At 39.5% G+C, this 25677-nt stretch overlaps 2 protein-coding genes across 2 annotated transcripts in view; both read right to left on the bottom strand.

Moving 5' to 3' along the window:
* LOC134644593 (pleckstrin homology domain-containing family G member 3) overlaps window positions 1-13078 on the bottom strand; it is a 31545-nt gene extending 18467 nt beyond the window's left edge. The window contains exons 1-2 of the mRNA XM_063497680.1: window positions 12921-13078; window positions 7212-7273 (exon numbers count right to left, since the gene is read on the bottom strand). Coding sequence (XP_063353750.1) covers window positions 7212-7260 — 49 coding nt within the window. The 5' untranslated portion in view covers window positions 7261-7273; window positions 12921-13078. The remainder of the gene's footprint in view (window positions 1-7211; window positions 7274-12920) is intronic.
* Window positions 13079-17779: 4701 nt separating this feature from the next.
* The window catches only part of spint1a (serine peptidase inhibitor, Kunitz type 1 a), an 8347-nt gene continuing 449 nt past the window's right edge, over window positions 17780-25677 (bottom strand). Inside the window, exons 2-10 of the mRNA XM_063498831.1 lie at window positions 25090-25247; window positions 24805-24946; window positions 22297-22464; window positions 20992-21039; window positions 20394-20525; window positions 20231-20281; window positions 19920-20090; window positions 18865-18927; window positions 17780-18663 (exon numbers count right to left, since the gene is read on the bottom strand). Coding sequence (XP_063354901.1) covers window positions 18479-18663; window positions 18865-18927; window positions 19920-20090; window positions 20231-20281; window positions 20394-20525; window positions 20992-21039; window positions 22297-22464; window positions 24805-24946; window positions 25090-25247 — 1118 coding nt within the window. The 3' untranslated portion in view covers window positions 17780-18478. The remainder of the gene's footprint in view (window positions 18664-18864; window positions 18928-19919; window positions 20091-20230; window positions 20282-20393; window positions 20526-20991; window positions 21040-22296; window positions 22465-24804; window positions 24947-25089; window positions 25248-25677) is intronic.

Genomic DNA, 25677 nt, shown 5'->3' with positions numbered 1-25677 from the left:
ATTTACAGTCTTCATTTCCTGTCTCTTCATTTTAAACAGCTCAGTGGACAGACCTGTTAAACCATAGATTATACAGAATGCTGGTGGGGAATGTTAAGTATAAGGGAGCTTAAGTGTATGGTCCAGAAAAAAAAAAAAAAATATTGCAGCCAAGCCACAAGTGTAATTTTGCCATTCACACGCCACAGTTTCACAAAGTGTTCTACCTCAGCTACAGCACAACACTCTCCTTTGTTTCAGCTGAGCATCAATATAGCTAGTGCCTTACTGAGATAAACATTAACCAAGTCAAGGCTAGAGTTTGAGATAGTGTAGTATTTGGACTACATTTCAAAAAGTCTCTTAACCTCAACAAGCCAAAGAGTAGAGACTGTGCAATTCTTAATGGATTAAAATAGGTCAGACTCTTGTAGCCTAAAATGGAAAAAAGCTAACCCCCTCATTGTAATTCTTTAAATTCCAGCTTCTTGCCTGTTAAGCTGAGGTTAACGTTTACAGACAAAGGTGTTTTAACGCTACAAGCATGACTTCCCTTTTTTTCCTCCTGCCTCTTTGAACCCTCTGCAGTGGACAATTGAATGCAGTTCAACTGTATCTTAGTACAGTCTGTAACAGGGGAGGTATTCCTTAAACCTAAAAAGCTGCAGCTCATATAATGAGATATTCATCTGAAGACAATCATTCCTCAAACTTAATGGTATATTTTCAGTCTCCGTCATTACTGAAAAGAGAGACAGCATTCTCTTACAGAGGCGCTCTGTGTCTAATCAGTCTAGAATAAAGAAGTCCGTTTGTTTCCATTTCAGCCCAAGCTTATCAGACAGTTAACAAATGCACAGTTCATAAACTCATCTGCCTCTGACATTATGATGATATGAGTGACATTCAGTCCCTAATAGGATGATGCGAGAGTTGAAGGGAAACACTGAAATGAAAACCCCTGCACCTGGTTATTAACTTTCTAAAAGGCTGTCATAGACAAGATCGCCTCAGTCTCAAGCTTCATCTGTCAGAAGCTGCTACTGTATAGGGAACAATGAGTTCCTCCATATATCCTTGTATAAAACATTCACCAATCTCGGTCAAAGACACATACAAAGTACAGATGTTACTGTTGGTAAGATGCTCTTACAATAAGCTCTGCAGACATGATCGGGCATATCTCAGTACATTTTTTTTCCCAGGTAAATATTATCACCTTCTCTGGTAACATAAGCCACAGCATGCCACAATGACGTAAGTTAATAGTTACATAACCCAGTGATGATGAGACTCACATTTATCCATCAGTTCATGCAAACCAGCTTCAGATACCCATGCAAATTCTAGCCAAGAAAAGCTTTGGTTTTTATTTCTGGGACATCTAAAACTACCCTCTGTCCATGTACCCGGCATATGTATAATCTGTCTGAACTCAACAACACAGGAAGAACCAAACTCTTTGTAAAGGTTGCATTGCACAATGCAACGTCTGCTTGACTTGAAATATGAGGAAACCAGCAAAAGAAAAACAATGTCAGCCAAAGTCTGAAGAAGATTACAGAGCAGGTTACAAACTGCACCATGGAAAATATTACAAGCGTATTACAAGCAGCAAGAAGTCTACAATTATTTGTAACCTAGCTTAATTGACAAATGCTTATACAGCCAAATTCAAGACACTTTTTTTTAATTCAAATATTTGAATGCTTACCGTATAGATAGACGTGTTGAAGCCAGTAAGAGCCGCAGAGCAAAGTCCAATTTTTCAATAAATCAACATTTCCTATCTCCTCTTCAGTCCCTACAACTCCTATGACGACACTTTCAGTATGATAAATGAGTACGTGTCTTGTGATAAAAGAATAGATGTCTCCCAAAGAGACACACCTGTATGACTACTTTAGCTAAAGTTAAAAGAATCCCCCAAGTGTAGCTAACGTTGTTAATGTGTCCCTGAAAATAAAGAGTTTGTGCTAAAGTCCCTCCTGCGCTACCCACTCTGACTTGTGGCCTTTTGTTTTCTAAGCAAATCAGGAGAAAAGAAACAGGAACACAGCCTGTATTTGTGTTCCACATGCAAATGCTTATTTGAAAGCAAAAAGAAGCACTTAGCATTAGAAAAACATCTTTTTTTACCATTTGAAAATTGATAAAATACTACACACACACGGACCACTATGAAACACCTCAGCTCCTCTAAATATTTCCTTTCTGTGGACGCTGTCATTTGCATGAGCACCTTTACTGGGATTAGAAAAGCACTGTGGATAACCATCCAAAAGAAAAAGCGAGTCCCTGCCTGCTCTATTACCAAACTTTGCTTGGACGCTCCTGCCTGATTCATAATGACTCATGTATTAAATGACAATAAATTGAACACAGCAGACAATGAATCACCTCTAAAGTCACCTTGTGCTATTCCTACAGCCTTATCAGGAACTGGATGAGTGATGGTGATAAAGCTGCCGTCCTGTGAATAACTCTGTTTCTTAGGTACCAGCCTCTGTCTCGCGGACGTTAACATTACTTCTGACAACTTAGGACAATTAAGTGATGGTAACCTGAGACACAAGTAAGTGAAATTTAACTTGTTGAATAAAGGGTTTGTTTTAGTCATTTATAAAGAACCTGGCTTTTTAAAGCAACGCAGTAACTATGTTTTTTTTATTACTTTCATTTGCCAAGTTATAACATGCTAGGAAAAGCAGAGTTCCTAATGGGCTCATTAATGAATTCACTGTCAAGCAAAGAACACAATCAGCAGTTTGTATTCATGTATATACCATAAAGAAAACATAAAAAAACCCTTTTTTTTCCCCATAATCTGGCTGCACTCACCCTAATCAATGTTCTTATTGCTTTAGAGATTTAGGTATTATTACTTAATAATTATATAGGTAATTCTTAACTAAAAGGAAAGAAAACAAGTTTGTAACTCAGTCATATCAGAAGCAGCCAATTTCATTGAACACAGTCTATATAAGTTTCAACTTGTCTGAAGTGTGAATAAAGCAGGAAACTGCACCCATGAGCACAACTGGTCCATGTACTGTAGCAGCAATGAGTCTGTTTTACTTTAACTGTCAGAAATCTATGAATCATTAGATTATTATGATTAGATTACTGGAGACTGATAATGCTTAAAGATGCCTTTAATACTTAGTGCTTGTGAGAGGCACTAAGATGTATGTAGGATATGCAGAGGAAGTGAAGATTAGCATACTTGATTTTACATCAACTCCTTCTTCCTTGTTCTTGTTGCTGTGCAATAAAAACAGCAGAAAAACAAAGTTGCCATCAAGTGATAATCTACCTAAAAATCAAAGCTAGACACATCAATATTAATGTCTAAAAGTAAGACTAAAGCCTGCACAAGAACAAACAAAAGACAGAAGCTGACAAAAACACCATAATCTCCTTCAGACCAGGTTAGGTTTATAGTCTAAATTACCATGGCATTGTATCCTGGTAAAAACCCCTAGTTAAAAACAGGTTGCCTCACCAACTACAAATCTTTTTTCCATAGCGGAGGCCTCAGCTCTAGAGACTACTGCTAATCTGCTAACTGATTCTTCAGAGTCACGAGAACAGTGTGTGGCCGTGTTTCTCTCAGGAGATAAGAGGAAATCTTGCTTCTCCCTACATCTCAATAAAACCCTTCCGCCACTCAAGATCCACTCCGAGCTTCCTTGTCCAACACCCCTTCACAACCTCTGGCAATGAAGTCCTCCCCCAGTGGCAGCTGGGGGAGACAGGGAGGGAGTCTTACACCGATTTCCTTGGGAAAAACTCCTCCCCACCTGGCCCCGGTGAATGGCTGCCCCACAGGAGGATGTGAGGGTGCCTCAGAGGATTAGGCCTGGAGTCTTCACAGACCATTATCAAACAGCATGAGTCAGAACAGAGGTGATTAGACACTGAAACCAATGGCCTGGTTTGATTTCGTATTCCCCGACAGAAAAAATAAAAAAGGTCACGTCAAAGGTTTCCTGCTGTAAACAGTCCTTCATATGATTTGATTAACACCGCCTCACATGGAACTTTTAATGTTGCGTTAATAATTAGCCTGAAGGTCGGTAAATAAACCGCAGTGAACAACATAGGCCGAATATACGCACACAAGCTGAACCTGCATTCCTCACTGGCAGCCAAGGTCAAACTGTTGTACTGAGGAGTTTTAGGGGGGAATTCTGGTGTTCAAAAGTGAAACTAAAAGTCTCCCATTTACTGTCTGTAACATCAAACATTAAGATACATCTGTATTATTTTGCCCCCCCCCCCAAAATAACTTCCTAAAAAGTTATCAGTGTGTGGATGTTAAAAGGGGCACCTACTGAAAAGCTAGTCTTTAAGAAAACTATATGAAAAGAAAGTATTAGTCCTAATTCAATATGATAACATATAAGAGTAAAAAGAGGACAGGATGAAGCACTATGACTTTATCAGAATTAAAGTGACATTTCAGCAATGGAGATGTCTTAAAGCGTGAAAAGGACAAAACCTCCTCTCAGAAAACAAAACAAAACAACCTTAAACCTTCTAAAACTCCTCTGTGCTCGACCCAGGCTCCTAAAGGATCCAGCCGTGCCAGCTGACCTCAGTGCATAGGCATGTGATGATCCACTTAAGAAACTCCTCCATCAACAAGCCCCCCCACCTCCAAGACCTCTTCAGGCGCACACACACCAAGCTCTGGATCCACTCAAATCATTTCCTCTGGACAACACACACTTCTGGGCCCCTGAGGTGTGAGCCCATTGTAAACTTTACCACCAATTTGACAATCTACAGCCAAACTGCTGTCCTGTTAGCGCCCAGCTGCCGAGTCCACGCGGGCTTGTGTCGGCACAGCTGTGTGCGGCGTGGAGAGGAGAGGTCAGAGGGGAACCGTTCATTTACTTCACATGAAGCCGTTTATCACATGCAGTGTTATAAAGGGTGTGGTGGTGTTTTTTCTTGGCATTTAGGCCCCAGTAAAGTTGTGTTACTTTGCACTCAAATAAAGAATCTTGTTATGACACCAAGTTCTCTGTCTTTGTGTAGATCACTAAATACGACATGAGCAAAGGTTTTCTCATGCTTAAAGAGTTTTTTTTTAAAAAAAATCCTTCACTACATTTATTACATAAAGTCTTTTACAATAACATTACAGCATAGTTCAATGTCTGCAGGGTGATTAGAATATTATATATAAAATGGCTTTTAGACTGTCAACTGACTGTAAAGTGCGAAAAGGAAGTTGATGCAGGGTTTTATAGATTCAAATGAGATTCATAGAGGCCATCTAACTGGAACAAGCACTGTTGAGAACCTTTAGCTGATGTGGGTAATCCACTGAAAGAGCTCTATAGAAGGGATGCCATTGTGAGAGGATGTAAAATTATTTATTCGGAAAGAAAGTCTTGTAAGGAGCAAAAAAAACAAACAAACAATTCTCTATAAATTAGTTTTCATTGTATATAATTGATTTGCACAGGTGTATGCAACAATTGTGTTGACATACAGGACGAGGAGCTGTCTGGGATTTCAGTCTGAGTTCAAATTGATGCAGAACAGGAGTTGTGGCAGGCTCACCTGAGACTCCATGTGATTTCCGCTACAGACAATTAGGTAGAGAAAGAGTTCCAGTCCAGGAGCTCCATTAACAAGCCCACTCAGAGATGTAGCCATCCCTGCCATCATCTATCTATGTCCACAACCCTATGCCCACTGGTCTGGAAAAGCTGCAGTGAATGGAGATGATCCATCCGTCCCCCTAGAACCCCTTTAAAGCTGTACATTCTGCACACGCAGCTACATTCCTGCTTGGGGTTAAGTAGGTCACGGGGAACCCTTATCTTTGAGAGAGCCATTTCATGCAGCCTCAGGCCTGTTAATGCCTGGATGAACCTCGTCAGAGATTAGACACACATTTTTCTTTTTTTGAAATGTCAGAATATATGGATTACACCTGTCCTTGGGCTACAAGGGTTGCAGCAGTGCAGTTTCACATTCTAACGCAGTAATGAAAGGTACATTTTTACAAAAATGATTAGGGGCACTATATAAGTTAACCTATATCCTTAAATTTGTCTGGGGGAGAAAAAAAAAGCACCTTGGTTGATCATTATTATGTGTAATATTACATGGCCCCTATCCAAAACCTGCAAGTGGCAATAAAAACGCCCTCTTTTCACTTCAAAATCCCCTGACCTTTTAGAGACACCAGAGCTGGACTGTAACCACAGCCTTTTTATTGTTTACCTTGAAGAGACAGGTCTTCCTTTCACCACATGCATTCCTCCAGTCTGTTAACCACATCCAATCATCACCTTCCACAGCGAGCACATTACCAGCTGCCCTGCCCCTTAATCACCATCCATCCATCCACACAGCAGGGGGGCAGGTCAGTCACACTTTAACTCCAGCTGAAAAGGATTTAACCGCAAGTGGGCTTTACTGCCAGGATGATTATGTACGAGTCACATGGGCTATAAAAAAATAAAAAAGTAAAAAAAATGTGAGGACATTTACTTGGTGCAGAGTGACATTTTGAGGAAACAGACACATATTTTCATGGAGGGCGGCACAGGTCTCCTTCTCGCCAAAGCTGAATCAGTGGAATAGGCGTGGGGGGGGGAAAAGGCCACCATTTATGCATTGGTAGTCTTCAGCAACAGTGAAAATCCAGCACCAAATGTGTTCAGTAGAGGAGAGAGGAGAGGTGTGGGGGTGGTGGAGGCCTGAAGGACAGAGCAGGCAGACAGATACAAAGAGGCCCTATGTCTATGTTGTGGCTCTGTGACTAAAGATAATGAACACTAAAATAATATGTAATTTGAGTGGTCCCCAGTATATAAGGTCAGCACTACTGGCTAGACTACCCATCTTGGCTGCCTGAGACACATTCGGGTTTGATGTGCAAGTGTTCAGGGGTTTCAGCTGTATGAAGGGGGTTGGCCAAGATCCACATCCACACAAAGAGGCTCTCTACCAGCCAGGAGTGTAGGAGGAGAGTTCATTGCGCTCTCAGCTGTGCCTCTCAAAGCCTCTACATTTCCTCTATTCTTCTATTTCCAGCATTTTACATTCACCTCAGCTGTACTGCTGTGTTATGCTAGCACAGTGTCCTGGGTAACCAGATATACCAGCAGGAATAAACCAACATATTAAAACCCTATATCATGAAACTAGTCAATTTATAGACAGCAATCACCAGCGCTTAGGTCATATAAAATATATATATTTACCTTCCCCCATTGGGCCCTGGTGGAGAGCAGAATGGGTCCCCTCTGGCATGGCACGCGGGCCTCTGGTGCACACAAGAGAAAATGTGAAGGGTCAAAAGAGAATAGAGGCATTTCACAGCAAGACATAAAGCATAATATTAAGGGTAAGGGTAATATTAATTAGATTCACTGGACTGAGCTGTAATTGAGAAAAATGCTTTATTTCCTTACAGAGTCATTCTTGTGTCACATGGCTCTTCTTTCTTGACTAGACATAGCTTACAGAGCCATTACTGAATAAAACAGAAATTTTCCATTCCCTGCTTACAGCTCTGTGTTGGCTCATGTTAACCCCTGGATAATGCAAAGTGGCGGTAAAGGTTTTGGTATGCAGAGGAACAGGAGCTCATGCTAAATAGTGTAAGAAACCACTGAACGTGGACATAAGACAGCTCGCCACAACTAAGTTAACGCTACAGGATTCGAGTGATACGAGTATTGATTCTACATCCTTAAAGTGGACTCATTATGCTCATTTTCAGCACCATGCTTTTATTCTTGGATTCCACTGGAGCATTTGCATAATTCACAGTTCAAACCATTTTATCAGGCACTGGTGTGGAGTCTCGCTTCACCCGCTGTATGGAAAAAGGAGATTTTAGCCACCTCAGCTTTCGTCTGATTGTCGACCTCTTGTAAACAGAACACATCAAATCAAAATAATCTTTTATTACAAATGTAACTGTCCAGTGAGATTACAGGTTCTCCCTTGGTGGTAAATATTTTTCCTTTATCCCTTATGCCAGGCTGCTGTGTTCTTAATAATGAGCCATGTCCTTTCCAGAGCCACTGTGCTGCCTGTTTCTCACATCGCTGCCTCTCAGTCTCCTTACAGCAAATTAACACAGTGCATGAGAACTTGTCTCTCTGCGATTCCTGGTGAGCCTCCGGCCTTTTAAGCATCACATTCTTGGTCCAGCTAGATCAGAGGAATAGGAATTCTTCAGGGATTAGGATGGGCATTGTTCGTAGTTCATCTGCTGGCCACTGTGCAGAGTTGACAGCCAAGCCAGCCGAGGCCAAACGGAGCCCGCTGCCAGGAGGTTCACCAATTAAGATGTGCAGGAATGTAAAAAGAAAAGTCACTGAGCTCGATCTATTAAGATCACTGCTACACTGTGGGGTCCCTGCAACCACTGGCTGGCATAAGGTAAAGACTGTTTGGGAACCCCCCCCCCAAAAAAAAGCCACAACAAAAAATTATGACACATAATTCTTATTATTATTTAAGAATCCCAGAATGAACTAGAACAAGTATGTAATGAGAAAAAAAATCCTCCTTTAAAAAGTTAAATGTAGGTTTTGTTTTACGTTTACTTAATTATCTAAAAGATATCCTGTGCAGTGTTACACCACTGGTAGCACTTTTACACAATGTCTTTTGCAATGGCAGGAAAACACAGATGCAAGAATGCATGCACACAGTACATGATAAAGACTAATGCATGGCTTCAAAATATCTCATTAAATTACACCATGTAGGTACTGCAACAAAAGGTAAGACAACTGTAGCTAGCAAGTACAGATGTAAATGCAGTCTGAAATTAACAAGCAACACCAGTTTTTATTGTTAACATAAAATGATTAAAATGAATATTTAACCTCCTAAGACCCGAACTCTTCCACGACATGCATTTTTAATTTCTCTTTGATATTTGGGCATATTGGGGCCCAATGAATGTAAAAACAAAGATTTACCAGATTTTTTTTTTTTTTTACCTTATTTTTGTTTTTAAGAAAAATAAGAGCCACATATGAGGATATTCGTTTAAAATTTTGATAGAACAGTAGCAGTATAATGTCCTCGTAAGTGGATATCAGGCCGATGCAGAGCAAAATTGAGTATTTTGGTCTAAATAACCCAAAATGTGATGTCCACATATGTGGACGCCAGGTCCTAGGAGGTTAAATAAAATGTTGTAAAAATACTTAAATTATTTTTAATATTCCTGAGATTAGAAAGTGACATCCAACCAACATATGAGTTCTTTTGTGTTGCCTTGCACAACTGGTATCAAACGCTGCAAAAACTCAATAAATTTGACCTTTGACTAAGCTCGGCCAATTGATTTTCAAGTGCTAGGTTAATATACAAAAACGCAGTACTGATGCTGAGAAACAGGCTTTGAACTTGTCCCACTGACCAGTGAACTAATAAAATTCTCTGATAATCCCACCTACTATGACCTCTGAGCTAACCTTGCCAAATGACCGGACCAAAACTATGTTAATCTGTCTTTTGTCAATCAGAGGCTAGACTGGGAATAATGGGCTCAAACCTAGATACAGTGCAGACGTCTGGGTCTAAAAAATGTCTTATCAAAGGCTGCTTGTAGCTGTAGAACAGTGGCTTTGGACTGTAAGTTTTAAGATGCCTAACAGGACACTGTAACTTAATCTTAGAACATCTGGACAATATCATCAATTGTAACTCATTAACTTTTACCTACATTAGCTGACATATGGCAAATCCAAATCCTTGTTTTCCTAGGGAGGGACAGTGGACAAATTTTGAGTCCTAACGAAAACATGAAACACACGACCAACATTAATGCCAAACTGACCACCTGTGCTTGAACTAGTTGTCATTTCACACAAATGGAGAACATTTGGTTCCCACAGCTGATGACTGCCCTAACCGCAGCATGAACCTCCCATATGGGAATTTGCAACTTGCCCCTTAATTGAAGACAGATGCCACAAGAGCCAGGCTGACAGTTATTAAAAGAAAAACCTGCAATGGATCATTTCTTTAGACCAGCTGATAAACTGGTCTGAAGAAATGTTCCTCTAAGCGGCACGCTTTACAGTGATCCGTATGATCGGCAGTAAGAACCCAAATTCCTTTCTTTAAGCAAAACAAACTGACATTTAAGGGGAACAGATGCTGGCAAACATGCAGTACTTGTGCAAATAAATAGGAAATGTCATCAGCGCGGTCTGAAAACACGCAGACAAATGTGTACCTTGAATCAACATCTCTGGTTTGATATGTTATAGGAAAGTCCCCAGGGGCTGATAGCGATCTATCTGGAGCATTTTTTTTTTTTTTTTTTTTTTTTTTTTTAAAATCACTGACCGTTCGTGGATGTTATGTGGAAGTGAGACTAAAGAACATGTCTACAGAGGAAATAGGAGAAAAACAATACTTCTCCTCTTGGGGATATGTGCCACTTTCTCTGTCTCTTCAGGCATATACAAGGAAGATGACATCATACTGCCAACTATTTGATTGCATCTACTTTTAAAACACTCCCCAAAGAAAGCTTCCATGCACAGGTTGTCCTACTCCCAAATGATGACGCACAAGTCGGATTCAGAATGAAAAAAGGGACCTTAATTGGGCTTTTGTGAGACAATTAACAACACAAATTAATTTCCCATGGTGCAGAACAAGTTGATGGGAGGAGGAACTATAAATAGAGAATTCTTGCAGTACTTCTCTTTTGCATCACGGTGAACAAAACGTGTACCCAAACACGGGCCACGGGAAAGTGAAAATATGACAAGTTCCCCTCGGGATGTCTTTACTCAGTCACGGTGGGGTGGATTTTCTTTATTTCTTTATCATCAGGCAGGACGGATGTTTACGCTCTGAAGGAATAAAAATCTGACCTGGAACGGCCCGGGATTCTATGAGGTAACCGAGACAGACTCTTTATTATTCCAGCATGGGTGCCATGTTTATCTTGCACGACCTCTCTTACCCAGTCCATCCTTGTAGAAAATACCGCTTGAAAAAATAGCCTTTATGTGAGTGCCCCCTTTCCCACATTATTTCTGCAGTTTGCCCCCTGACACACAGGCTTTAAGACTTTAAAGACCAGCTTTTCATTCACCGGAGAAAACAATACACCCCAATGGTCGCTGTTTGTCTCAATCAAATCCACAACCTTTACAAAAAGACGCTGCCCTAACCTTCCCACAGTCTCTTACTTTTAACTCCGTTGCATTTGTGAGCGTGAGGCTTAAGTGAGGTGATAAGTGACCCATCTCAATGAACACCCACAGAGTTGTGCCCATATAGTCTGCGTACAATTTAGCCAAAATAGCCTTTAATGGGAGAATAATTGTTTCCCAATGTGGTGGAAAAGGAGAATGAGCGATTTTCACTTCCCCACCTGAGACCTATAACCGTAGAATGCATACCTGGCGTGCGAGGCTGGAAACTGCCATCTTAACGTGCAAATGACAAGTGAAGACTTCAAGTTCTGTAAAATTATAAACGGTAGACAACCAGAGGGAAGGCAGTCCTCCATAATGTCCTGCGGTGTTTGGAAGGGAGAGGACCAGACTGAGGAGTAAAATTAGACAAGTCTTCAAATAGAACTGGAGTGTGCACGTTTAAAGGTACATTACACTTCTTTTGCAAGCCAAATGGTCCATTGGGCCTTCTTGAAGGCTTGTCAGTACTGCAACGACAACCTCCCTTGGGTGTCTAGAATACCAAATCTCTTGTGGCACTCAAGTCTCCCCTTTCAAGTAAACACAATGCTGTTAGTCCCTGTTTAAAGACAACTTTTAATTCTTGCAGTCTAATCAAAGCTTAAATTTAGAGGGGAAAAGGGGGCTAAGGCAATTCAGGACTATATAAAAAATGCTCAGAACAGCATCAAATGAGCAACGAATGGCTAAATAAATATGATGGGGATTTCTGAGACTCAAAAGAAAGAATAAGGCCTCTATATAGATGAATCCAGCCTTGGATCTGCAGCTCTGGTAATTTTATCACAGCTGCAGCATACCGAGACTCTGGTAGAAGGATTTAGAGGCCAACTTTGAGATCCAAGACACACTTGGGCAGTTTCCTGTCTGGACCACCTTAAAGGGGGAGTGCTATTCATCGCACTGAGGCAACATTTAAGTGGAATAAAGTTGCTTCGTTATTGTCTGAAAGGTCAAGTGAGGTCAAAGAGGCAGAAGACTGAACTTTCAGCGGTAATTGATTGATTTTTGCCCCATTCTTATTCTTCAGCAGCTGGTGGGGACGAGTCATTAAACTACCATTTAAAACTTCCCTGTGTCTCACTGGGGCGCTCATTAGAAGAAACAATTAGGATGGTTGGGGCCAAGTATGCGCTCTGTAGGGGTGGAAATTGGATGCGAGGAAAGAGGAAACGGCAAGTGATTCAGCTGCAGAGGGAGGACTAGTTTTTCTCACAGGATAAGCGTGGTAAAGTGGAAAATGTCTGTAATGAGAAAAAAAATACAGACTGTAGCAGCTGACCAAAGTTCATTGAACGGAGAGGGTTTTGCGTCAAAGACAAACAGAACTTATCTGACTGAAACTCGTGCCTACCTCAGGTGCTGTGAAATTATATTAAACAGAAACTGCAATTCATGTAAAGTTAAAGACGAAGAGGTTCTTCATAAAGAATGCGTTATATGAGTATACAACCAACTCCACAGCTCATCCCTGTCATAATATACACGGAGAATAGATAGGCATGCAGATGTTTTGTAACGCTCTGGCGGTTTCGGTCATTTGTCTTTACTGAAACTGAATAACTGAGTATTTGTCAGCTCGAGACGTGCTTCACAAAGACAATTACTTTATTATTTTACCCTCTGCAACCACCGAACAATAAAATAAACCACGCAGTGTGTCTTTCCAAAGCTAACGTTAAGTTAGCTAAGATTTGGTGAAGTTATCAAAAGTAGCCCACGTACCGAATTCGCCAACTTCTCTCCTTCCAGCGACTACAATCCTCAGTAAACCCCTTTTTCTTCTGTGGTTTCTGGCTGAAAATATGCAGGTTAATCCGTTAGTTTAGTCTCTTCACATGGTACATGCAGCTCAGACACACACATCCCAACTGCAGGTTATCAGCTCGTACTGCGTCCGAGAACTAAACTGCTGCATCTTTGAAGAACTGCAAAGAACTGATGGCGCTTTCACTGTCGATCGGAAATAGCGCTTATGGGTCCATGCCACCCCACTAATTGTAAGTCAGCATGGCTTAGGATGATAAAATTATGTCTTGCAATACACCCCCTGCTATTTTACCTTTAAACAGGATTAACAGTGTATGTCGCAGAATAACTGCTGTTTTTATAGGGTGTAGTTTACTTCGTTGTTTTAATTCACAATTGTAACTCACTAACAACAATCAAAACAGACGTAGCAGAATAGCTCAAAGTGAAAAAAATTGCTTATATATAAGTCCGTCTCTCGAGTATTCAGCAACAAACAAGACAGGGGTGCCTCCAGAATATTTTCATTGCGGTGGTTATGTGAAGGCGACTAAAAATATTGCGGTGAAACACCAAACACAGAATTTCCAGTTTTATTATGCTGTTGTCAAATATCCGTTACTTGAAAAATATGGCAAACAAGAGTGAAAGAAAAGAATTATATGCCTAGTTAATTTCCTAATATTAAAGTTAAAGTTGATATCACTGAAAATAATTATAATTATTAAAATTATTACCAACATAGGACAGTCTTGGCAGACACCCCCCCCCCCCCACACACACACACACACCACCACCACCACCAGTGGGCCCCCCGACGGTGGCGCCCCTGAAACAAGGAGCGCATGAAGTGTACATACCCAGAAGACATAATATTTACGGGGGGGACGCGAACGCAGCACAGGAACGCCTGTTTTTGACATGCTGTAATGCTTGGTGGGTGTCAGATGTGTTCCCACATAAAGACATCTGGACTGCATAGTATATATGTTTTGTTTTGTTTTTAAACAAAATGTTGGGTCCTTTAACAATAAATAAACAAATAAATATATAAAATCATCTTTACTCCCACCCACGGAATATGTATGCAAAGCAAAAGCTTGAGAAAGACATTGTAGCCTACCCCCGCCAATAACTTTTACGAGGGTCAGGTCATTAGAAATGGGGACTTCACAAAAGATGGTGTCAGTGAGTGTATTGGGTGGGTGCTAATTTATGTGCGCTATTGCTTTGCGCAACCCCCTCTCTCCTGTCCTCCTGAAAATAATGTCACCATCACCGCAGAAGGCTGGAGACAGCATACTAGACCACTTTACAGAAGGAGTCAACACGATGGGAAAAGTCAGCTTTTACTGTCCCATACACATTAATTAACTTAATGAACTTGACATACTCCCACCCATCTACAAAACTTGGCTGAAATTGGTTGAATTGGTGATTTTAAGTTAAACATTAGAAAGGCCAATATCGCCATCTGCTGGGAGCCTGTTATAAACCATTGCATCGGCTTCTAACAGTGACCAGATAACTACAAGCTACTTCTGGGGCAGTGAAAACTGAATATGTGTCATTTGTCATTTACCATTCACTCACTCACTCACTCACTCACTCACACACACATATACATATATATACATATACAAGGAGTATAAAAGGAAGATGAAGATTGTTTTAATTATCTTGTTTAATGGCATGTTAATAGTCTTGCAAATAAGTGATTTCAGTATTTCAGACAGAGCAGGTGCTGCTCTGTCTGGTAATTACAGCATGTTTCATTAAGGATGCATCCAAAGATGGTAGAATTTTAAACATTTTTAGCCAAATGACAGGCACATAAATTAGTCCTTTCTTTATATTTTGTTCCAAGAAGTCAGACTTTCACTTATTTTTTAAAGTGCTTTTGAACAATAGTTCTCCAAGCTTTCTGATGGTCTTTCAAAGTTTTTCTTTGGATGCATCCAGCAACGTACACGGTACTAGTGATGGGATTCTGGCTCTTTTTAGAAAACGGGCTCTTTTGGCTCAGCTCACTAAAAAGAGCCGGCTCTTTCGGCTCCCAACCGGCTCTTCAGGTTGTTTTTTGATTGGAATTGCATACAGAGGATTCAGTGCATGAATAAACTTTCTGAACCCTTTATCATCCACAACTGAAAATAGTTGGAAATCAAGTGCAATCATTTTTGCCCGGTCTTTATCAATTGAGTGCTGTCTTGCTGGGGGTCACAGACTTCTGCAAAAACTGCCTAATAGAGCTCTGGGTTGGTTTAGGTGGTTGTGGTTGTATACTGTATGATGCTGTAGATGCAGCAGCAGCAACAGTTGCAGTAGACAAACTGGCACCTTCATTAGTATCACACTCAATTGACTGTGTTTTATCTTCCCATTGCACTGATGTGTGGACAGTTCTCAGGTGCCTGTGCAGGTTGTTTGTGGAGCCAGCTCTATATGATATTCTTTTCTTGTAGGCTCTACACTCTGCCTTTGTATTGTCAATAACATTGAAATGGTTCCAGATTTTGCTTCTTTTCTTGGTGTTACTCATTTTCTTTGCTATACCTTTCTAATGTGACGATGTTGTCTCTTGTTGTTGCCCCTGGCTCTCTTTCTCTCTGCCTCTTGCTCTATTCCTGTGTTACTGATGGTGCCTGAGAGATGCATCCAGCACTTCAGTGGACCCAGTCTCCATTTCAGCCAGTGGTGTTGCAGTTCACGCTGTGTTGAATAATACAGTTGAGCATACCAAATATTTACTTTCAAACATGTTAGAATTGTACAAACTCTTTTCCCCCCCTTAGTTACTTACTATATTTCCATGTATGGATATTTCAACAAATTGCTGCATCTATTTCCCATTTCTCTAGGGAAATATCACGAAATGAGAGGTGGTTCAAAACTTTTGCACAGCAACGTACCGTACTGTGCAAAACTGAAAATAATATTCTCACTTTACTTGCTTTGTGATAGTTTCGATCCTATTCACAGAAATTTGCAGAGCCTGTGACTTTATGGTGAGTTACAAGTTTCCCTATTGGGCAATAAAAGCCGTATTTTTTTATAAAAATGCTCTGCAGTCCTTCATAAAGACAGACAACTGGTCACCCTAGTCAGTATATAAATTGTCTATGATGTGTTGTTTAAAACAGTATAATGCAAATTTGCCGGTGTAAGAGATTTTAACATTTTATTTGAAATAAACTGACATGATCACTTGGATCTCATTGCTCTCACCTCACAGGTTTCAGCACTTCTTCTTTCAACTAGCAGATCACCTAGAAGCCAGCAGAGGTCAGCAGAAAGATAAACCTCCTCCACTTTGCATAGCCTTATGTGCTAACCGTATATCTGAACACAAAATTTGGTTATCAGAACTTAAAATTTTATATCTTGTAAATAAATGACAATAATCATATTAATATGACTTCCTATCCAGAACTTTACAAGCGTATCTGTGCGCTTCCCCAGATCTGTTCATTGATACAATCCTGTGTCAGCAGTCTACAGACAATTCCTGAACCTTATGGTTTGGTAGGTGCTCCGACATGCACTGTCAACTATGGGACCTTATATAGAGACTTGTGCCTTTTCAAACCATGTCAAATCAACTGAATTTACCACAAGTGGTTTCTAATCAAGTTGTAGACACACCTGACAGATGGTCACCTGACCTGAATTTTCAGTGCCACGGCAAAGGCTGTGAATACTCATTTACATGTTTTATTTTTGGTTTGTTATTTTTAATAAATTAGCAAGAATTTCTAGCATTTTCTTCTTTCCATTTTGGTGTGTTCTGCATTGAGGAGGGGAAAAAGGAATAGAATCCATTTTGTAATGAGGTTGGTAAAATGTTGAAGTGAACCCATGTCATTAGTTTCCCAGTGTACTATTATATCACGTTTTATGTTGTTAAAGTGTGGAGAAAGTGGAAGTGTTGCATCATGCCAGTGAATGGCATTTGACAGGATGTGGTTCTTTTTTCTGAAACTGCTTAAACAGACGTCAGCCGAAGTGGTTTGACTCATTTCAGCCTCAATCATTGCTAATGTGAGCCAAGTCATGCAAAGTATAGACCAGACAAGTAACCAAACACAACAACAAAAATACATTTGCACCTTCTGCAAGCCGGAGAACGGAAAGACAAAAAACCCAAAACAGCAAAAGCATATTTAATGCTCTTCAAAATGTCTACAGTCTAGGCTACATTGTGATATTACTGTACAGATTTCAACAACTCAGGTACTTTTATAAGGTTTATAAACTGTATTACCTGTGACTTTTAACCACCTGAAGGCAACATGAGAAAAAAATTTATTTAACAAATAACACCACACACAGTCACCAGGAAGTATGTCATGCTCTCCAAGGGTGTCTTAGAAAGCTAGTGTGTATTACCACAAACATATACCTGAAGATACACACGCAGAGCCCAGATAAGCAACATGGTAAATGTATAAAAACCAATCTAATCATAAAGTATATTAATGCATAAAAGTAATCAAAAATCTAATTTATTAATCATCCCAGCTACACATGCACAGACAGGCAAGCAGCGTCAGAAGTCTGAAATACTAATTTCACTTACAAAAAAACAAATCAAAGCGTGCGACACATTACACAAGACAGTGTTGCAAGAGCTGACTAAATGAAAACTGAAACGTGTTCAAACGAGACAGCCGATGTGTTTTGCAAGACAAAGATTTCTCAAATAAAAGTGAGTTAATATTTTTATTAAGGAAGAACATCACGATCCAGCAAATATGTACATTTTATGCTGAATATTTAACTGCAAGTGTATTTTTTAAAGTGTGAATAAGGAATTGATAATATATGATGCTTGTTCTAAAAACAAATATTTAAAAATGATCAACCAAGAAACTTCAGGGTAAAGCGTTACCTTCTGAAATTCTAAGAATATTTATAGCATTAACTATTCATATGAAATCCATGGGAGTATGTAACAATAGTTTGTAAAACACAATACAAAGAAAATTGGACAGAGTAAAGAAGCCGGCATTAAAGCAACCGCAGTGGCAGTTATGTAATGTCAGTGGCGTTAAAACATCACTGACATTACATAACCGCAAAATTTCCCAGATTTCAGTTATAAAAAAACCAAAACAAAACAAAATCAAGAATATTACTTTGCAGAAAGAGGCCAGTTTGGGCCTGATAAGAATGTAGACTTTTGTATTTAAACTAGCTTTATTTAAAAAAAAAAGAAGCTGTCCACACGCAGCTATAACATAATTTAATGCAACGATGAACATGTGGAGAACTTTTTTGGGGGGGAGGGTATGGTTAAAATCGATCATGTCCTGTGGAAATCTACTTTCAAATAATTAAAAATACTTTCCTATCAGCCTGCACAAACTACTTAACCAACAACTCAAAAAAAAAATAAAATCAAAAAATCAAATGAGACCTCACATTTCATCACTGACGACGTCCAAGACATCCTTGGCTGTACATTACCTTTAAAAACATAAATCTCCAACTCTCAATCTTAACCAAACACCAGTCGTTCCTTTTCTCATTGATCAGATGGGTTTGGTGGTGCTATTGTAGACCAGAGCGTCTCTGTTCGACTCCATCGTGGTGTACGTTGCATTACTGGCAGGCAGACGATGGTGCTGGGACTTCCTTCCCTTTAGGAAGTGGTACACCAGGATGGCTAGAACGATGACAATAGCCACACCCAACACGATAGCTAATGCTAAAATGGCTGTTAAAATGAATTAAAATAAGCATTACAATTACAAACAATTACAGCATTACATTTTTGGTCATATAAGAGCTGAGCTTGAAAAGAGGATGAAGAGTAATGCTCTTGATGTAAAAGTGGTAGGATGGGTATTTAAACCTCAACTGGCAAGAAATTATTTTCCTTTGGTACAGGCATAAATAAAAATAAAGGGTAATATACCTGTTTGGCTGCCACTCTCACTGGCTTCGCTCTCTTGTCTTTCTCTTAAATATACATCATTTTCTGAAAAACAAAAAGCAGTATGTCATAAAAAAAGAAGAAGAACAAAGAGTTCCTTTAATATTAAAAACTTCTTTTGGAGGAAAGAGCAGATGTAAAGCCACTGCTGAAGTTGGAAATTTGTTGGTAAACTCTTGAACTTGTGTTTGCTAACACAAGTTAGTAAAGGAGTTCTGAAGTATGAAGCATATAGTTCCAAACCTATTTATAATACCCCAAAATGCCACAAAAACACAAATAAATACCTATCAATGTCAATCAATAATTCATTCATTTAAACCAGCGATGTCAGTCATTTTCCATCGTGGGCCACATACAGCCCACTTTGATCTCAGTGGGCCAGACCTGACCAGCGAAACTATGTGATAAAAGGGTAAAATTACAGGTAAAGTTCTGATATTTTATTGCCCCGATTGTCTTGTAATTAAAAAAATATAAAGTTTTCTGTAATTCACATAAAATGTCATTTTTATTTTACTGTGAACTCGCTGTAAAATAAAAACAACAACAACAACAAAAACAAAACAAAAAAAACAGGGGTGTCGTTATGGGGCCAATTTTGGCCAATTGCTTGACACCACTGATCTAAACAGTAAAACCAAGCAACCTGTTACTCTTTAGCATGAAGCAATGATGGAAGTAACTTAATATTAACTTGCAGATTTCCTTTGGCCAAACACTTTGACAGTATAGACAGAATGAATTACATTTTACTGCTTCTCTGTACGTTAGCATCTTTTTACTAATCCGACAACTAGCTAATATTTGTGTGTGACCGTGCGACTTGGCTATAATTCATACGGTTCATGAGTCTTATTCAGCCGTATTCAAATTATGCGCAATAATGTATGGCCCAAGGTTTCAGTATTGGTTATCATCACCTCCAGCAACAAATGCATATACATTTTTTGGACCATATGGTAACGCCAGTTTGTCATTATACAAACAGTTCCATATTTACAGACCCAACAGCAGAGTTGGCATTTAGACCCTACCTGTGACACCACGGCAATACTCTTGACAGGCCTCCTCATTCTCAAACTTGTTATCATTTCCTCCGCAGCCACCGTAGTTGAAGCGCAAACACTTCCGTTCGATGGGTTGGTAGTACCACTTAGTCATACTGTCCCTGCAGTCTCCTGGGTCGGGAGTTTCTGTGCAGTGTGCTGTGAATTTCAATAAACCACCACTAAGGTTACATAAGAGGTTACATAGATAATAACAGCCTGTGCTACATTTAGAAATAGCTAATTATATAACAAATAAATAAATAAACTCTAGAGAATAGCTTAGAAGCTCCAATCACCTTTTTTTTCATTGACTGGAATCTGCCGCAGAATCTCAAAGTTGTCTTTCACTGACGACCACACAGGAGACAACACCAGTTAGCATGACTTTCAAGAAACATTTTATCAGAGTGCTATCAAAGCCCCATTTGTCATCCCACAAGCCCGTTAGTTATTGCTCACACTCGTCGCAGTTCTGCTCGTCAGAGCCGTCGGTACACTGTGGTGTTGAGTCACACTCAAGTGCAGGATCCAAACAGCAACCATTAGCACAGGTGAATTGTGTCGCATTACACGGAGCACCGCATTTTTCTACTGTGACACACAAACATAAGGGAAAGTGTCATTTGTACTGCTCTATGGCCTAGATAGATATTTGCCCTAGATAATTATTTATATCCAATAGCTAATGAACCATCAGACAACTATCACCTAGAGTTGTGGTGAACTTAGCGGTCAGGCTATAAATTTACATAGTTTTGGTTGTGAGAACAGGTTTTGGTTAAATGGCCAGAAACACAGCTTCAAGGGAATTCTGATGGCGTTTCATAATTGTGTAAATATGAAACTATGTGTCAGTACAAATACATTTGTAAAAGCAAATAAATTACTTTTACATGTTAGCCAGTCCCTCATTAGGAACCATTCAGTTTGGCATCAGAGACTAGGAGAGCAAGACTGAGGTGACCAAGAAAAAAACAGAGTAGAAAAAGTAGACACGCATTTCCAGTTGTGCACATGCGGCTTCTACTCTTTTGTTCCGTGACCATCATTTACCTACCTTGATTTTCATGAATAGGTAAACCTCTAACAGATCCTCCACCTTTTACTGAAAGAAAGAAATAAAACAAAAGGAGATTACAATTAAATGAAAATGATTTGTTAAAAACAGATTTACCAGGGAGTAAGCAACAGGAAGACATTAGTATTGAGATTTTCCTCAAATAAAAAGGGGTTTGATAATATTAAGGAGAAGAAATGTTAATTTCTTTTAATTACAAACTATCAGTGAAGCCATAAAAAAGAAGTTAAAGTAAAATCCTTTTTAAAACAGGTATTAGCAGTTCATCAATTACATCAATTTGAAGCCAGTAGGGTTGACCTTTAAGTGTTTGGACTGTTACACTTGGTTTTGTGTTTTATTACAGTGGATTTGATACAAAACTATGGTTAATAAATTCCCATCTTAAATTTGAGTAGATTTATATTCAGACTGAAACAACTGTATCTGAGAATCTTGGAAAATTACACTGAGCTTTTAGATCAGGTCACTGACGTGTCCTGACGGTGACATTTCACCTCTTCAGGCAGAAAGCAGACTATTGCTGAAAGTTGTCGTCCTATCTCAGAATCACTCAACAGAGAGGCTGAGGAGGTATTTTGTCCCTTGGGCGATCAGACAGTATAACACCTGGGGGGATGTTTTAAATTTTTCAAATGTTTTTAAATAATCAATTAATATATTTTGTATTGTATTACTAATACTTCTATGTTTTCTGTCAACTGCACCTAAGGAGACATTTATACCTGGAGAGCAGTCTTGACTTGTTGTGCAGAGATAAGTGTACATTTTCTTTACCATACAAAAGACTTTGCACTTATCCATTAGAATCGTGTTCACCGGCATTTTTGGAACAAGCCTTGATATTGGCTTTGAAGTCTATACTTGATTTTTCCTTTATTTAAAAAATAATAATAATAATTCATCTTCACTTGCAGGCTCACGTCATTACCTCTCACAGCAGGAGCTATTTGGAAAATGAAACACAGCCAAAGTCTCACAGTTTGGGGCTCTGTGTGCTCAAAGGGCTGAATCTCTGACACAGTTCTGTCTGTGCTGATGTAACTACTCAAACGAAAGCTTAGACCTGACACTTAGTGGCAAAAGCACTTATTTTAAGGTGAAGTGAATGCTCTAAAACAGGGCTTGAAAATGTCAAAAATTTATACCAGGGCAAGTAGTTACAGTTTGTTCTATGTATCCTCTTATAATCTGTAACGTAAACCCCTTCAGTGAATTAATGATCTGTCAGTCATTTAAATGAAAAACAACAAACAGAAGAATAAAAGCATTGATCACAGGTACCTGAACCATGGCAGGCCTTAACGCACTCGCCATCGGTGAGATAGTTGTTGAGATTCTCCCTACAGCCCCCAAATATGAACTCCTCACACTTTTCTTCGGCGCCATTGTAGTGCCACCGAGGGAAAGAGCCGCGACACGGTCCAGCCTTCTTCGGAGCCATACAGTGGTCTGATGGGACACAAAATAAAAAGGATTACCTTTGAATCACAGTTAAACTTACTCCAACAGCTTATCAAAAGGCCATTTCTTTGTGGCTTTAAGAGGAAACAAATTATGCTTTTTCTTATTTTCAGTAATATAAATACTGCTAAGATCCTATTAAACATGGCCAGAGTTTCAAGCTATGAGCTCAGCGTGTGTACAAGAAACCCCTGTGAGGCAAAAGGATTCAGGTTGTTCTAAATGCTCATTTTTCCCTCATATATGTTTTATCGCTCGGCTCTGGGTATGAGGACAGAAACCTCACACACCTGCTGTTCAAATATTATCTGTGTCAGGGGCAGCCAATTAAAGAAAGTTGGCTTAAAGGGCAATTAGCACCTATCCCTTTAAGACCAAGCACTCGTGCTGATAAGTCAAACAGTGGATGAATCAAGATACTGCACCAAGGCCCTGTATTAACATAAATAAGGATAATATGGGACTTTAATTCATCAAAACGACTCTAGAAGAGTCCACTGCAACTTGAAAAGTAGCTGAAAAGAAATTGGAAGCAGATCCCCATTAACAAATATAAAATGATACATTATTAGTCAGTGTTTTAAATGTTAATCAGATGCATCAGATGACTTTCTGAAGCAAATTAACAATATGACACTTGCTTTAAGTCCATAATCCAATTTGATCAATCGTACGAGACAGCTGTCCTGTCTCATACGCGATACTGGGTTTGATGAGATTTTCTTTGACGTGTGCTTCCTTTTTGTCTTGACAGCAGACAGATAATTACTTATGAAACTGCTCTCCAGACAGAAAGAGGGAGCAGAAAAAAAAAATTGGAGAACAAAAGAGCTACAGATCATGTGAATGTGGTTAATGACACAAAAGATCATACAGATTTTTTTTTACACTGGAAAAGGAAACGTAGCATTTGGAAGTATAAGCTGTACTTTAATTAGTAAGTTCTCATATTATTTCTTCATTCATGAACGGGAAGAATTGTCATGCAAGAGTCGCAGCACAGACACAAAGCCAAGTCTCAGCAACAATCACACATATTCCACAGAAAGCATTCCTGAACATTATTCAGTACTAAACCTGTTAATGGGTAACTGAACCAACTGCATGGTTAGAAATCTCTTCCTGTCCTTCACTGTATAACCAACCAGCAGATGCAGAACTAAGCAAAAAACAACCCCCTACCGTGCACACGTAATTTTAATTTTTAAAAAACAACAGATTTTAAATGACTTTTAACTAGTACGGACACTTCCATTGACTTTTTGTTCGTGCTGCCTAAGCAGAAACCAGACTGACAGGTTCTGCTGAGTTGGGGGAGGAGTGATGGTATCGGGGGAACAGTAAAAACCACACTGATGGAGATTGCTCACTTCCGTTTTCTCCAGAGAGCGTCATGTCGCCTTACTGTGGTATTTTACAATAGAAGTGACCTGGATATTACTTCCCCTCACACAAAAGGAGAATATTAAACCAGTCGCTTGTGCTCCAAAGTTCACTTTCCTGCTACCAGCCCTCCTTTCCCAGAGTCTTAGAATTGGGTGTAATCTCTTTAAAACACGAGCTTTTATCCCTCTGTGTTCATGTTGTCATGTCACTCTGTCCACAGGAATGAGTCTAGCATGTTGTAACATGTCTGCCAACATGGAAGGACTTCAAGGATTGGGACAAATGGAAAACAGGAGCAACTGTAAACAAGCTGCTTGGAAATGTTTAATATTCCAGGGTCAGGGTGAGGCAACAGAAAATTAATTAATTAATAAAAAAAAAATCCATATATGAATTAGGACGTCTTGACCCCATTAAAGAAAATGTTAACAAATACGATACGGAGGAAAACATGACTCATTACAACTGAAACTGAACCATAGCTCCTGCCAGTCTATCAAGTAATGAAACCATATCGGCCAACTCCAATATGAGATGTAATTTCCAGCTTCGGACTGGCCGCGTGGTATTTATGTCATGAAGACTCTGATCTACAGGGTAAGGTTCTCTCTGCATTTAAAACTTAAAAACAGATACATGGACTGACTCTTAGATATCACTTTTCTGCTTCAGCATTCAAAGTGCTTTATACACCAGCCTCAATAACAGACATAAGCACCTTTGTTCTACACCTAACTCTTCTATCTAACATTCAAAATGTGATGGTGCCAGAGGATACTTCGGCATAGAGACTGGAGAAGTCAGGGATAGAACCATCAATCCTTCAAATAGTAGATTCCTTGCTCCACCTCGTGAGCCACAGCCACCGCATAATTTAAATCCCAGTATGTTCAAATCATGCTGAAGGTTCAAACAGCATATTTTTTCAGACTAGATACTCACGCTCAGACTGCTCAGGAGTGAGGACAAGGACCTTAACATCGGTTGAATCCGACTGGCCGATAGTATCCGTAACAGTCAGCTGGAACCTGTATTTCCCAGATGTCAGGTTGGAAACAACCATTTGGTCTTTAAATTGGATGTTCTGTAGGGCATATAAAGACAGTGTTTCATGTTTTTTTAGTGAAACAGCAGGTGGAATCAATACACTTATAGCAGATATTCCTATAAACAAATGCCATCATCTTAAAATAATGGTGGTAAACTCAGATTTGTCACTCTCCTCACCTCATAGACAGCATATGGATATTCAGTGAGCATTTTCCACTTGTAGGACATAATCCCTTTGTCATCTCTGCTTTTCATACCATTCAGTACCAGGCTTTCATGAGGCTGGATCACCTGGCCCGGACCTCCATCAGCCACTGGACGACGGTCATCAGTATCTAGAGCGAAACCGTGAGATTAGTGGGAATCACATTATGACCAGTTTTAACAGAAAATGTAAAAAAATAAACAACAAAACAAAAACAGTACAAGCAACTAAACAAGCTGAAGACGAGATGAACATGTTAACCCTTCCAGGCATGTAGGAACACGCAAAACTGATTATTACTGCCATAGATATGAAGAACAAGATATGCTTGTTATCATTAAACAAAACAAAACAAAAAATCGTGAATCAAAACTAGTGGATTTAATTATGGGAGTGTACTAACAAATTTGGCAAATTCATGGCCTTTAAGCATTTAAACAGGACACCCTCATAATGTCTGTTGTGAAGTTGGGTTCCTTAGAAAAACGACATGTCACTACTGGATGTTCCCACAGTTATAGTCCGTATGCATGTCAGATATTCACAAAGGCATAACTAAC

Source organism: Pelmatolapia mariae, linkage group LG16_19, assembly GCF_036321145.2.
Source record: "Pelmatolapia mariae isolate MD_Pm_ZW linkage group LG16_19, Pm_UMD_F_2, whole genome shotgun sequence".
Lineage (NCBI taxonomy): Eukaryota > Metazoa > Chordata > Actinopteri > Cichliformes > Cichlidae > Pelmatolapia > Pelmatolapia mariae.
The sequence above is the reverse complement of the archived record's forward strand: the minus strand, read 5'-3'. Positions and strand labels throughout refer to the sequence as shown.